At 37.0% G+C, this 15,144-nt stretch overlaps 1 protein-coding gene across 2 annotated transcripts in view; it reads left to right on the top strand.

The window, feature by feature from the left end:
- Positions 1–15,144, top strand: part of MICU1 (mitochondrial calcium uptake 1) — a 234,422-nt gene that overhangs the window by 88,357 nt on the left and 130,921 nt on the right. The window contains exons 7-8 of one of the 2 annotated variants that reach the window (XM_012105260.4): positions 7,445–7,450; positions 8,598–8,712. In XM_012105260.4, the coding sequence (XP_011960650.1) occupies positions 7,445–7,450; positions 8,598–8,712 (121 nt within the window). The remainder of the gene's footprint in view (positions 1–7,444; positions 7,451–8,597; positions 8,713–15,144) is intronic. The other variant, XM_015104425.3, reaches the window with a different exon arrangement.

The raw sequence follows: 15,144 nt of genomic DNA, 5'->3' as shown, positions 1-15,144 counted from the left end.
ACTTCATGATCAGTAATGAAAGACAACCCAGTTAAAAATGGGCAGAAGACTTGAACAGATACTTCCTAAAGAAAGATATATTAATTGCCAATAAACGGAGTGCATAAAGTGCGTAAAATATTTAGTCATCAGAGAAATGCTCAATAAAACCATGATGAGAGAACCACTAAAATGGCTAAATTAAAGAAAGTGGCAACATAAATGTTGACAAAGATGTGTTGCAACTAGAACTCTTACTCAACTTTACTTGCAAGTAAAATAGCAAGTAAAAAAGTTACAACTTGTAGGAAAGTCAAAATAGCCAAAATCTGAAACATGCCTAAGTGTTTAATCAATAAAGGAATGAATAAGTTTTGGTATTACTGTATGCATTAATATTAGATGCACAATATAATTAATACATAAAACATTGCATAAATTATTTATCTTTATTTTGTCAAGTTATTATACTACTCTGCAATCAAAATTAATGAGTTGCTGGTTAATAAGAGTGTGGATGAATCTCCCCAGCACTATGCTGAGCCATAGAAGCTGCACACTGAAGCATATATGTTGATGATACCATTTGTAGGCAGTTCTAGAATAGGCAAAACTAATCCATGGTGCAAAAATATGGTGGGAATTAACTATAAAGGGGCATAAAGGAAACATCAGGGGTGGCGAAAGTGTCCTACAACCCAAATATAGTATGTACCTGGGTTAGTCAGATATGTATTTATAGAACTCATTGAATTATATATTGGATTTGTGCATTTCACCATAAGTGGATTTTACTTAAAACTGTAACAAATATTGAACTCTACATTTGTTTTTTGCAGAGATAATTAACAACTGTGAAACTATCTTTCTTGTATTCTAAGCCTGAGCAAATGAGTAAATGTATTGGCAGATAATGGGAATCAGTTTTCTCCCCTTTGGAGAAGGGAGTAACATGTATAAAGGGCAAGACTAAATTGTACTCTGTGACATTAGAATGGAGTTAGAGATATTATGAATTCATAGTTTATAATAGACAAATAGATATGATTGTAATCATGAGGAAATACCAGCCTAATTCAGATTGAGGAATATTTTGCAATATAATTCACCTGTACTTTTTAAATTGTTCAAGGTCAAAAACTAAAGAAACCAAATATAGTCATGAATCTGGAAGGGACTATACATGCTAGGGCTGAATGACTACTAAGAGGAAAACCTCAACAGATCCTAAACTTTCACCTCTGGCTGGTGTTTAGCTTCCATGAAAGCAAGAAGTCAAAGGTAAAATGGTAAACAATGGCTAAGCCTTGAAAGAATGCCCACCACAGAGCCAATCTGCAAGCGTCTAGAGAGTTTGTCTTTCCCACTCTTTGGATCCAGGAACTTAAGGAAATCTCTGTCAGATCATCAGCTGGTAATGAAACAGAGATTTGAATGACTATGCTTGACAAAGTGTTTACAAAGGAATTTAGAAAAATTATTAAAGAAATGACTACAACCCACACCAGCACCAACAACAAACCCTGAGGAGGTGGGAGAACCCTATTTCCAGAATTACCACACTATAATAAATAAAATGTTCAATTTTCAGTGAGAAATTATGCTCGAAAAGAAACAAAGTATGACTCAGGAAAAGAAAGGAATGGGAACTATCACTGAGAAAGCTCAGATATTGAACCTACTATAAACAGACTTTAAATCAACTGTCCTAAGTATCCTCAAAGAGCTAAAGGAAAGTACACTAATGAACTTAAGGGAAACAAGGAGAGTGAGGTATGAAGTAATAGCAATAAAGAGATACAAATTGTAAAAAAAAAAAAATTAAAAAGGTATCAAATAGGAATTCTGGAACTAAACATTTCCTATAGCTGAAAGGAAAATTTTAGTGAAGGGGTTCAACAGCAGATTTGAATACACAGGAAAAATCTTCAGTGAACATGAAGGTAGGTCAATTAATACTATCCAGTCTGAAAAAACAGAAAAAAAAAAAAAAGAGAAATGAACAGAGCTTAAGAGACTATGTGACACTACCGAGTATACCAACATATGTATAATAGGAATTTCAAAGGGCAAGGAGAGAAGGAAAGGGGCAGAAAGAATATTTGAAGATATAATGGCTGAAAACGTTCCAAATTCAATGAAATATATGAATCTACACATCCAGGAAGCTGAATAACTCCCAATAGGAAAAAATCAGAGACCCACACTGAGACATAATTACTGTCAAAAGCTGAAGTTTCGGAATCTTGAAAACAGCAAGAAAGAAGCAACTTACAACATACAAGGCTTCTCTGGTGGCTCAGATGGTAAAGCGTCTGCCTGCAATGTGGGAGACCCGGGTTCAATTCCTGGGTTGGGAAGATCCCCTGGAGAAGGAAATGGCAATCCACTCCAGCACTGTTGTCTGGAAAATCCCATGGACAGAGGAGCCTGATAGGCTACAGTCCATGGGGTCACAAAGAGTCGGACATGGCTAAACGACTTAGCTTCACTTACAACATACAACCTATACACAATAAGATTAACAACCAGTTTCTCTTCAGATACTATGAAGGCCAGAGGGCTGACATATTTAGAGTACTGAAAGAAAAAATTGTCAACTAAGAATTCTATACCTACAAAATTATTCTTCAAAAATGAAGGAAATAGATACTAAATCATTCCCAGATTAAGAAAAACTGAGGGAGTTTGTTGGTAGTAGCTCTACTCTACCCTCAAATGCTAAAATGAATAAGGCTGAAATGAAAGGACACTAGATAATAACTTGAAGCTATATTAAGAAATAACACTAGCAAAGATAACAACATAGGTAAATTAAAAAGGCAGTATTTTATTTGTAGTTTATAACTGCTGTTTATCCCTCTGTGATTTAAAAGACAAATGCATAAGACAGTAATTTAAAAATCTATGTTAATGGGCACACTGTATAAAAATGTAATTTGTGAAAATACTATAAAGGAAAATGGAATGTTACAAGAGCAGAATTTTTTAAAATACTGTTCAAGTTAAGTTGGTATTTATTCAAACTAGATTGCTGTAAATTTAAGATGTTAACTGTAATCCACAGAGTGGCCACTAAGAAAATAACTAGGTATGGTTCCATTTACACAAAATATCCAGAAAAAGTAAATCCATAAAGACAGAAAGTACATTAGTGGTTTCCAGGGACTAGAGGCAGGAGCAGTGGAATGTGACTAAATGGATACAGGGTTTCCAAATGGGGTGATGAGAACATTCTGGAACCAAGTAGTGGTGGCGGTTATATAGTGTTTTTATTGTACTTAATACCACCAAATTGGACATTTTTAAATGGTTAACATGGTAAATTTTATGATAAGTACATTTTACCACAGGTTTAAAAAATGATGAAAAAAATAAGCAGCATGGTACTGGCATAAAAATAGACACATAGGTGGAGTGAAATGAGGAATCCAGAAATAAACTCACATATGTATGGTCAGTTTGTTTTCAACAAGAGTACCAGATGGTACAAGAATAATCATTTCAATAAATGGTATGGGCTCAACTGGATATCACATACAAAAGAATGAATTTAGTCCCTACCTCTCATTAATACAAAGTTAACTCAAAATAGATTAGTGACCTAAATATAAAAGCTAAAACTATAGAACTATTAGAGAAACAGGTAAATCTTCATGATCTTGGATTTTGTGATGAAGTCTTAGATATGACATTAAAAGCACAAGCAATAAGAGAAAAAAATAGACAAGTTGAGCTTCATCAATATTTAAAATTTCTGTGCACCAAAGAACATAATCAAGAGAGTGAAAGGCAATGAGCAGAATGAAAGAATTTATTTGCAAACCCTATATCAGATACGTGTTTAGTATATAGAATATATAGAGAACCTTACAACTCAACAACAGAAAACAAATAACTCAAACAAATGGGCAAAGGATTTGAATAGATATTTCTCCAAAGAAGATAATACAAATGGGTAACAGACACGTGAAAAGATGCTCAATATCATTAGACAGTAGGGAAATGTAAATCAAACCACAATAAGATACAAGTTTGCACTCACTAAGATGGATATAATTTTAAAAATAAAAAAACTCAGAATGTGGAGAAATTGGAACCATTTTACATTGCTGGTAGTAATGCAAAATGGTATAGCTGCTGTGAAAAACAGTTTGGCCATTCTGCAAAAACATAAACATAAATGTGTGATATGACACAGCAGTTCCATTCCCAGATGTATACCCAAGAGAATTGAAAGCAGATACTCAAACAAATAGTTGTGCGTGAATGTACATAGTAGCACTATTCACAACAGCCAAAAGCTGGAAACAAATATCCTTTAATGGATGAATGGATAAACAATTTATGGTATATATACAATAGAATATTATTTGGCAATAAAAAGGAATGAAATACTGATTGCTGCTACAACACAGATGGACCATCAAAAACCATGATCTGCGAAAGGAACCAAATTCAAAAAGCCCACACATTTTATGGTTAAATGGTTAGAATGCTGAATTTTATGTCATATGAATTTTACCATAATGGAAAATAATAATAAACCTCCAAAGGGAAAAACAAAGATGGGCAAAGAAAGCTCTTTTGGATTAATGGAGATTAAAAAGACATGACAACTAAAGGCCATTTATGTTTGTGGACTACATCCTGGACTAGAGGGAAAGTTCAGTTCAGTTCAGTTGTGTCTGACTCTTTGCAACCCCATAGACTGCAACATGCCAGGCCTCCCTGTCCATCACCAACTCCCGGAGTCTACTCAGAAACTCAGTCCATTGAGTCGGTGATGCCATCCAACCATCTCATCCTCTGTCATACCCTTCTGCCTTCAGTCTTTCCCAGCATCAGGGTCTTTTCAAATGAGTCTGTTCTTTGCATCAGGTGGCCAAAGTATTGGAGTTTCAGCTTCAATATTAGTCCTTCCAATGAATATTCAGGACTGATTTCCTTTAGGATGGACTGGTTGGATCTCTTTGCAGTCCAAGGGACTCTTCAAGCGTCTTCTCCAACACCACAGTTCAAAAGCATCAATTCTTCAGCACCCAGCTTTCTTTATAGTCCAGCTCTCACATCTATACATGACTACTGGAAAAACCGCAGCTTTGACCTTTTGTTGGCAAAGTAATGTCTCTGCTTTTTAACATGCTGTCTAGGTTGGTAATAAGTTTTCTTCCAAGGAGTAAGCATCTTTTAATTTCATGGCTGCAGCCACCATCTGCAGTGATTTTGGAGGCCCAAAAATAAAGTCTGACACTGTTCCCACTGTTTCCCCATCTATTTGCCATGAAGTGATGGGATCAGATGCTGTGATCTTAGTTTTCTGAATGTTGAGCTTTAAGCCAACTTTTTCACTCTCCTCTTTCACTTTTGCCAAGAGGCTCTTTAGCTCTTCTTCGCTTTCTGCCATAAGGGTGGTGTCATCTGCATATTTGAGGTTATTGATATTTCTCCCAGCAATCTTGATTCCAGCTTGTGCTTCATCCAGGCCAGTGTTTCTCATGATGTACTCTGCATATAAGTTGAATAAGTGGGGTGACAAAATACAGCCTTGACGTACTCCTTTTCCTATTTGGAACCAGTCTGTTGTTCCACGTCCAGTTCTAACTGTTGCTTCCTGACCTGCATATAGGTTTCTCAAGAAGCAGGTCAGGTGGTCTGGTATTTCCATCTCTTGAAGAATTTTCCACAGTGTGTGATGATCCACACAGTCAGAGGCTTTGGCCTAGTCAATAAAGCAGAAATAGGTGTTTTTCGGGAACGCTCTTGCTTTTTCAATGATCCAGCAGATGTTGGCAATTTTATATTTAGTTTCTCTGCCTTTTCTAAAACCAGCTTGAACATCTGGAAGTTCACTGTTAACCTGTTGTTAAAGCCTGGCTTGGAGAATTTTGACATTACTTTACTAGCGTGTTAGATGAGTGCAATTGTGTGGTAGTTTGAGCATTCTTTGGCATTGTCTTTCTTTGGGATTGGAATGAAAACTGACCTTTTCCAGTCCTGTGGCCACTGCTGGGTTTTCCAAATTTGCTGGCATATTGAGTGCAGCACTTTCACAGCATCATCTTTTAGGATTTGGAATACCTCAACTGGAATTCCATCACCTCCACTAACTTTGTTCATAGTGATGCTTCCTAAGGTCCATTGACTTCACATTCCAGGATGTCTGGCTCTAGGTGAGTGATCACACTATTGTGATTATCTGGGTCGTGAAGATCTTTTTTGTATAGTTCTGTGTATTCTTGCCACCTCTCCTTAATATCTTCTGCTTCTGTTAAGTCCATAGAGGGAAGGTATTATAGCTAAAAAGTAAATTCCTGAGATAGTTCGCTAAATTTGATAACAGACTGTAGATTACAAGTAATAATATGTATCAGTGTTAAATATCCTGATTTTATCAAATTTTATCAAATTTTTACTGTATTATATGAGAGAATGTCTTTGTTCATAGGAAATATTTATTGAAGTATTAAAGTCTAAAGGGGCATGTCTCCAAGTTTTGATATAATGTAAAAGAAGATATGTAAAATGATAAAGCAAATAAAGAGATATGTAAACTGTTGGTGAATCTGAATAAAAAACATATGGGAATTCCTTATACAGTTCTCTCCACTTTTCTGAGTTCGAAATTACATCAAAATTAAAAGTTATAAACTTAATATTTGTATTTTTATTTTCTGAGCAGCAGCAAGGTCCAGATGATTCTTAGAAAAATAATATTGGATATGCTTTTTTGGCCTGGTTTCCTCCTTTCAGTTTGTCCTTAGATTTTTGTCTGTTTCTCAACTTCTAGATCCCAATACACTATTTATTTTCTTTTATTATAGCAGTCTCTCTGTAAGATCATTACATAATTAATATGGGTTACTCAGCTTCTATTCAAATTTATTCTAGCAAGTAAGATTGTATGCCTTTGACAGCCTGTTCTCATTTTTTATATTTTTTTCTTGTTCACATGCTTTTCCTTTGCAGTATCTTGGATAATGTTCAAAAATGTACAATTTTCTTTTGAGAAATTTAAATATTAACTTCCCAGTGAACAACTTTGCTTCTCTTTTCATCCAGTAGCCTTTTTTTGTCTGAAATTGGTGTTTAATCTGTTGGTAGAAGATCAAGTGTGGTATGCGGTCTAACCTTAATTGGACTGTGGGCTCATTTTTGCTTTTGGCTCAAGCAAGTAATCTGTAAATGCTGTTAGGCCAGACCAGGCTTTCTGCCCATCACAAATGAATCAGAGAAGCCCTTTCCTAAGTAGAAACTGCCATCAAAACCTCTTACTGCTTCGTTGGAATTCAGCTGTGGATTTTTGCCTTTTCCATCGTTGCTGTTTCATATTGTAAGCAAATATCCAGGAGAGGCTATTTTGAGTGGGTTTACTAAGAACATCATGATGATTCATTCAGTCCTCGTGCCTTCCATTGGTTAACCAGTTTTCTTTCCTTTGTGTGTATGATGGGATCTTCACTAGACAGAGGTAACCTATTGGATGGCTGTGTATCTGGATGATGGTGTGGTGGTGCTTGTTGGTTTAGTTTCCATGATGCTCCTCCCAAGGTTATGCTTGCAGTGCTGCTGCTTACTTTGTGCTTGCATGATATTATTACTTTGACTGCGCTTTGTTCGGTTTGGGTTTTTAAAACCTCCTCTCCCTTTTTTGGTACCTAGAATAATTCCTGAAATTTCTTTGGTTGGTCCAAAATGAGTCAAACTTATAAAAATGAGTTTCAAGTCTAACTCTTTCATGGATCCTTTTCAGTTTTTGAAAGTATCATCAATGTCACCTCTTAAGTTTCTGGTCTGGTAGGGAATCAGGAAAAAAAAGGATAGGTTTCCCTTAAACACCCAGGAATAGACTGCTTCCCAGATAGACCATTTCTGAACCTGAGAATTAACTCTGTGAGCTTATAGATTAAAGAAAATAAATATATACTTAGAATTAAAACTAAGTTAAAGGAGAGTTTCTTCAAGTAGATAAAATTTAGGAGCCTCCACCAAAGTAACAGTAAATATAACAATTATATCATGCCTAAAGCTTGATGTATATGTCTGATTTGACATATTTCAGAGATGCTATTTAATCTGTAAACTATTCTACATTTCAAAAACTAAGATTCTTGGGGTTCATAAGGTAAAAGTTAAAATTAATATTTCAGAAGTTAATTTTCTGAACATTTGGGTGGGTGTTGACAATAGTTGCTAACTTCTTCATTTCTGATCACTAGTTCTAATCACTAGTTGTTTTTCTTGGGTATTTAGAACTGATTTTTTTTTCTTCTCTACCTTATATACCTCTAGAGAAAAAGGTGGATTGTTTTTCAAACTCAGAAACAAATTCAGACCTGAAGTGGGCCTCTTAAATGGCAGGAGTTCATAAAACTGAAAACTTTTCATTGCTCACATTAAGCCATGTTGGAGCAAATAGACAAAATCATCTTTTGCTTATAATTTTAATCATCTTAAAAACTGTAAAGGATCCATTAATTTGGAATGGCTATCAGAGAAATGCTTATGATAAATAGCATAAAACTGTCAGATAAAATGGTCATTCATCTCTAACTATTTATATTCTCATTCTGTTATATCTTCTTTTTATCTTTTGGTTGGACCCATACATTCAATAGAAAATTGCCCAGGAACGAGAAAAATTTGCTGATGAAGGCAGTATATTTTACACCCTTGGAGAATGTGGACTCATATCCTTTTCAGACTACATTTTCCTTACAACTGTTCTTTCGAGTAAGTATGAACTTTTTATTCACTTACAGGTAGCATACAGGATTATAAAAAGAGTTAAGTTGATTGGAGGAGGAAACAAAACATGTTTGCAAAGTTAATGAATGATAAGTTACATCAAATTTCAGTTGTTTTGGATTTTCTATAACTTGTATATAGAACCACCTGAAGAACAGGAAGGAAAATAAAGTATCCAGGTAAAGTTAGAAGAAAACAAAAAAGCAACTGCGAAGTTACCTTTTAACTGTTTGAAGCTCAGGATAATTTGTACATTGCCTGCTCCTTTAGCCCTCATTAATGTTTAGGCTGCTACTGCTGCTAAGTCGCTTCAGGCTTCAGTCGTGTCCGACTCTGTGTGACCCCAGAGACGGCAGCCCACCAGGCTCCTCCATCCCTGGGATTCTCCAAGCAAGAACACTGGAGTGGGTTGCCATTTCCTTCTCCAATTAATGTTTCTACTTCCTCAGTAAAACACATATTAATCTATTATTTCCTTTACTAAAGATGATTGGCTCGGTTGTTCTAATTGTGTGGAATATTCATTTTTGAACCTTGGAAGATAACTTCTTAAGACACAAAACTCCTTTAGAGCACTGATGAATTTCTGATTATTCTAGGCTAAACAGTTTTGTTGATTAGTATGCTACTGTAAGCGTTCTTGGCATTATTTCCCTTTAGTATGACTTTGTTTTAACCGTTCAGAAAAAAGAGTGTATGTCTCTAGCTCTCTGTGTGCATCGATTGAAATCTACCTAGCTTGACCAAAGAGATCTGATACTTGAAAGGAGTGATTCTCAATTTTTTCCCCATGGAGGACAGAACCAAATGAAAATAAGCACCTCTTCCTACTCTTCTCCAGAGTAGGCATCTATAAAGATAAAACTGTAAACAGTTTTCCAAACTTATGGTTTCCAGTGGGGAAGGGATGAGGAGGGATAAATTGGGAGATTGGGATTGACATATATACTACTGTATATAAGTGTGTTAGTCGCTCAATCGTGTCCGACTCTTTGCGACCCATGGACTATAACCCACCAGGCTCCTCTGTCCATGGAATTCTCCAAGCAAGGATACTGGGGTGGTTTTCCATTTCCTCCTCCAGCTGTATATAAAATAGATAATTAATAAGGACCTACTGTATAGCACAGGGAATTCTTCTCAATACTCTATAATGACCTATATGGGAAAAAATATCTAGAAAAGAGTGAATATATGTGTAACTGATTTACTTCACTGTATAGCAGAAACTAACACAACATTGTATATCAACTGTACTCCATAAAAATTTTTTTTAAACTATAAACAATTTTCAGTAAATGATATACGCAGTTCCTGCCATAGCTGTGACCACTGTTACTCTTCTTTCCTCTAATTGACAGAAAAAAATGAAGAAATATAGACTGATATGCTTTACCACAGCTGTCCCTGACTACCAAAGTAACTGAATAAATTTGTAGTGGACCAGTGCTCTAGCAGCATAGATACATATTAACTTGTTATGAACACCCAAAATAGTAAACTGAAAGCACATTTATGATCTTATATTTTGTATTATTAATATTATTTTGATGCATTTTTGAAACAGACTTCAGTTCAAATCCTGGCCCCACCACTTCTAACCTATGATTAAGTGTCAGGAAGACCACAGAGCAGAATCTTCAGTTTTTGCTGAAGATAGAAGCTGCACATTGTGTAGCTCCCTAAATTCAGATTTTTTTTTAAAAAGTCACATTGACTTGTGAGTACTGGGAATCCCTCTAAGTAGCTCTACAGGTCTGGGCACCTTGACTTCTTGGTACTCAGCTCCTGGCTTAACCTTGGTATGTTATTTACAAAAAATGCTTAATATTGCAATCTCATATACTTTCTGTATTTGTCAGGATGAGAAAATATGATAAGGATATGATTTTTAAGATTTTCTCTTTTCACTAGTTTTAAGCATTTTGATTACTATATGCTTTTAGTATTTCTCTTCCCTCATTGCAGGCAGATTCTTTACCATCCGAGCCACCAGGGAAGCCCCATATTTCTCAGCCTTAGCACTGCTGATGTTTTAGGCAGGGTAACTGATTTTTGTGAGGGCTGTCCTTTCCATTATAAGATGTTTAGCAGCGTTCCTGGCCTCTGCGCATTAGATGCCAGTCATGCACACTTTCCCTCACCCAGTTGTTGCAAACAAAAATATCTTTGTCAAGTGTCCCCAGAGGAGTAGGAATGGGGAGGAATAATCCCTGGTTGAGAACCACTCATGTAGTTTTTACAGGGTTATTTGGTTTTTGTTTCATTGTGTATCTCTGTATAGTGTTCTTGTATTTCTTGTCTTGGGATTCTTTGAGTTTTGGGGTCTGTGGGTTTATAGTTTTCATAAAATTTGGAAAAATTTCAGCTCTTATTTCACCAAATACTCTTCTTTGAGGACTTCAGTTGTACCTACATTTTCCTTATATCAACCGTGTAATGTTTGTAGTTTACTATCTTCATTTTACAGATGAGGAAATTGAGGCACACAAAACAATTAAAAACTTGCAATAAATGCTGGAGAGGGTATGGAGAAAAGGGAACCCTCTTACACTGTTGGTGGGAATGCAAACTAGTACAGCCACTATGGAGAACAGTGTGGAGTCCTTTAAAAACTGGAAATAGAACTGCCATACGACCCAGCAATCCCACTGCTGGGCATACACACCAAGGAAACCAGAACTGAAAGAGACACATGTACCCCAATGTTCATCGCAGCACTGTTTATAATAGCCAGGACATGGAAGCGACCTAGATGTCCATCAGCAGACGAATGGATAAGAAAGCTGTGGTACATATACACAATGGAATATTACTCAGCCATTAAAAAGAATACATTTGAATCCGTTCTAATGAGGTGTATGAAACTGGAGCCTACTATACAGAGTGAAGTAAGCCAGAAAGAAAAACACCAATACAGTATCAGTTCAGTTCAGTTCAGTCGTTCAGTCGTGTCTGACTCTTTGCGACCCCATGAATCGCAGCACGCCAGGCCTCCCTGTCCATCACCAACTCCTGGAGTTCGCTCAGACTCACGTCCATCGAGTCAGTGATGCCATCCAGCCATCTCATCCTCTATTGTCCCCTTCTCCTCCCGCCGCCAATCCCTCCCAGCATCAGAGTCTTTTCCGCTGAGTCAACTCTTCGCATGAGGTGGCCAAAGTATAAGAAATCAGAGAAAGCACATAAATCCAGATTGAGTATATGGGATCTGGAAGCAGCCAGTCTGGTGTAGAATCACAGTGAGTTGTGAGCTCAGAGCTTCTGGCCCGAAGTGTCCTCATCAGTAAAATGAGGAAAATAACAGTACTTTCTCCCCAGTTATTGTGAGGATCACACAAGATCAGTCAGTTCAGTTCAGTCACTCAGTCGAATTTAGAAAGATGGTAACGATAACCCTGTATGCGAGACAGCAAAAGAGACACAGATGTATAGAACAGTCTTTCAGACTCTGTGGGAGGGGGAGAAGGTGGAATGATTTGGGAGAATGGCATTGAAACATGTATAATATCATACGTGAAACAAATCGCCAGTCCAGGTTCAATGCATGATACAGGATGCTTGGGGCTGGTGCACTGGGATGACCCAGAGGGATGGGATGAGGAGGGAGGTGGGAGAGGGGTTCAGGATGGGAAACACGTGTACACCCATGGCGGATTCATGTCAATGTATGGCAAAACCAATACAATATTATAATATAATTAGCCTCCAATTAAAATATATAAATTTATATTAAAAAAAAAAACTTGCCTCAAGTCCCACAGTAAGTAGATGATTTAGGGCTTGAACCCAGGCCACTCCAGCACATGGGCTTCTGTCACTTGGCTTTACCGCTGTGGTCACATTTTCAGCAGTGATAAGCCACAGCTTACCATAGTGCCTCTTCTTTCTATAAAACTGAGCTGTGGAAAGGCTGTTCATAACCTCTGCTGTAGATAATGGGCAGTTCAAGCAGTCTTACAATCTGTGTGTTGTGCACTGCATTGTTTACTTTATTTAACAAATCATGGAGGGAAATATGCCACAGAAATGACATTGAGATCAGTTATTTCCCACATCCTAATAGCCTCTAGAATGATAAGTGAGGCATTCAGTGAATCCACCTTTTTGTGAATAACAAGGAATCATTACATCTAAATACACTTTTTGCCAGGTCTTCAGGCAAGAAGAAATGCAGCCCTTTAAACACCAAAAGCTTTGCTAGGGAGTGGCTTGGGCCTTGGAGAGTACATTAGCATATTTATTCATCTGTTACTCTAATGAACAACATGGACCATTCTTCAGATTTCTAATGGAAAACCAGCTAGAGCAATGTGAAGAGCATAACCCATATGATACAAGACTGTTATATTTCTAATTATCTGGGGTTTTTTTTTTCAAAATTAATAGAATCAGTGGTGTTCAAGAATTTACCATCAATTTTAGAAGTTTCATTTTTTAGCTAAACAAGAATTTTTTTGACTCACACCCAGAATAACAACCCAATTTGACAGCAATATCTTGTGCTTATAATAAGCAGTGACATAAATTTCTCGCTGTTCTCTGTATGTACTTTGGATAATGGGTGACTTCTCTGGCCAGCCTAAAATTTAAATACCTTTTATCCTGTCATACAGAACTTCCTTGGTGGCTCAGATGGTAAAGTGTCTGTCTACAGTGTGGGAGACCTGGGTTCGATCCCTGGGTTGGGAAGATTCCCTGGAGAAGAAAATGGCAACCCACTCCAGTACTCTTGCCTAGAAAATCCCATGGATGGAGGAGCCTAATGTCAGTGGGGTTGCAAAGAGTTGGACACGACTGAGCAGCCTCACTTCACTTCACTTCGTCCTGTCATACACACACACTTACACATACACATCTCCTAAATCCCTCTTTTGCTCTCTTTTTTCTCCTTGACATTTGTCATGATTTCACATTCTATATCAGTTCAGTTCTGTTCAGTCACTCAGTCATGTCCGACTCTTTGTGACCCCATGGACTGCAGCACGCCAGGCTTCTCTGTCCATCACCAACTCCCAAAGCTTACTCAAACTCGTGTCCATTGAGTCAGTGATGCCATCCAACCATCTCATCCTCTGTTGTCCCCTTCTCCTCCTGCCTTCAGTCTTTGCCAGCATCAAGGTCTTTTCCAATGAGTCAGTTCTTCTCATCAGGTGCCAGAGTATTGGATTTTCAGCTTCAGCATCAGTCCTTCCAATGAATATTCAGGACTGATGTCCTTTAGGACTGACTGGTTAGATCTCCTTGCAGTCCAAGGGAGTCTCCTTGCAGTCCAAGGCACTCTCAAGAGTCTTCTCCAACACCACAGTTCAAAAGAATCAATTCTTAGATGCTCAGCTTTCTTTATAGTCCAACTCTCACATCCATACATGACTACTGGAAAAACCATAGCTTGGACTAGACAGACCCTTATTGGCAAAGTAATGTCTCTGCTTTTTAATATGCTGTTTAGGTTGGTCATAGCTTTTCTTCTAAGGAGCAACTGTCTTTTAATTTCACATTCTATATAATTGATTTCTTTTCTTTCCTAAAAAATTATGAGTTTCAGGTGTTCAACATTATAATTAAACATCTTATATACACTACAAAGTGATCACTATTACAAGTCTAGTTACCATCTGTCATCATATATAATTAACCTCCTTTACCCATTTCAGCTACCCTTCAACCCCCTTCCCCTCTGGTAACCTCTAGTATGTTCTCTCTGAGTTTGGTTTTGCTTTATGTTGTTTATTTGTTTGTTTTTTTTAGATTCCACATGTGAATGAAATCATTTGGTATTTATCTTTCTCCATCTGAATTACTTCACTTAGCGTAATACCCTCAAGGTCCAAGGTTGTCACAAGTGGCAAGATTTTACCTTCCTTTATGACTGAGTTATGTGCCATTTTATATATATGTGTGTGTGCACATGCGTGAGTGTATACCACATCTTCTTTATCCATTCATTCGTCAGTGGACACGTAGGTTGTTTCTGTGGCATGGCCATTGTATATAGTGCTGCATTGAACATAGGGATGCCTTTATCTTTTAAAATTAGTATTTTTGTGTTCTCCAGATAAATACCCAGAAGTGGATAATTGATATGTCTTCTTTATTGTCCATCTTCCTACCTAGAATGTAACCGCCTGACAGTGAGCATAGGTTTGTAATGATTATTTGTTACAGATTTATAGTGATATTAATTACGAACTTATCTACTATATATAAAGCATTGTGGCAAAGTAACAAAGCAAGGATTGGTTTTTTTCAGTTTTCTCTGAAATGAAGTTTATAAAACAGAAGACTCTGCTGTTTATATCCTGAGTTGAGAACAGTTCTTTTAGCTGTTGATGTCCTCAGTCCACATCCAGTACCAGTGGAGTGAGGAAAATATGTTTTTAAGCTAACCTACTTCTAAATGAAGTAGGTTATGAG

This window comes from Ovis aries, chromosome 25, assembly GCF_016772045.2.
Source record: "Ovis aries strain OAR_USU_Benz2616 breed Rambouillet chromosome 25, ARS-UI_Ramb_v3.0, whole genome shotgun sequence".
Classification (NCBI taxonomy): Eukaryota; Metazoa; Chordata; class Mammalia; order Artiodactyla; family Bovidae; genus Ovis; species Ovis aries.
This window is presented reverse-complemented; position numbering and strand designations above follow the sequence as displayed.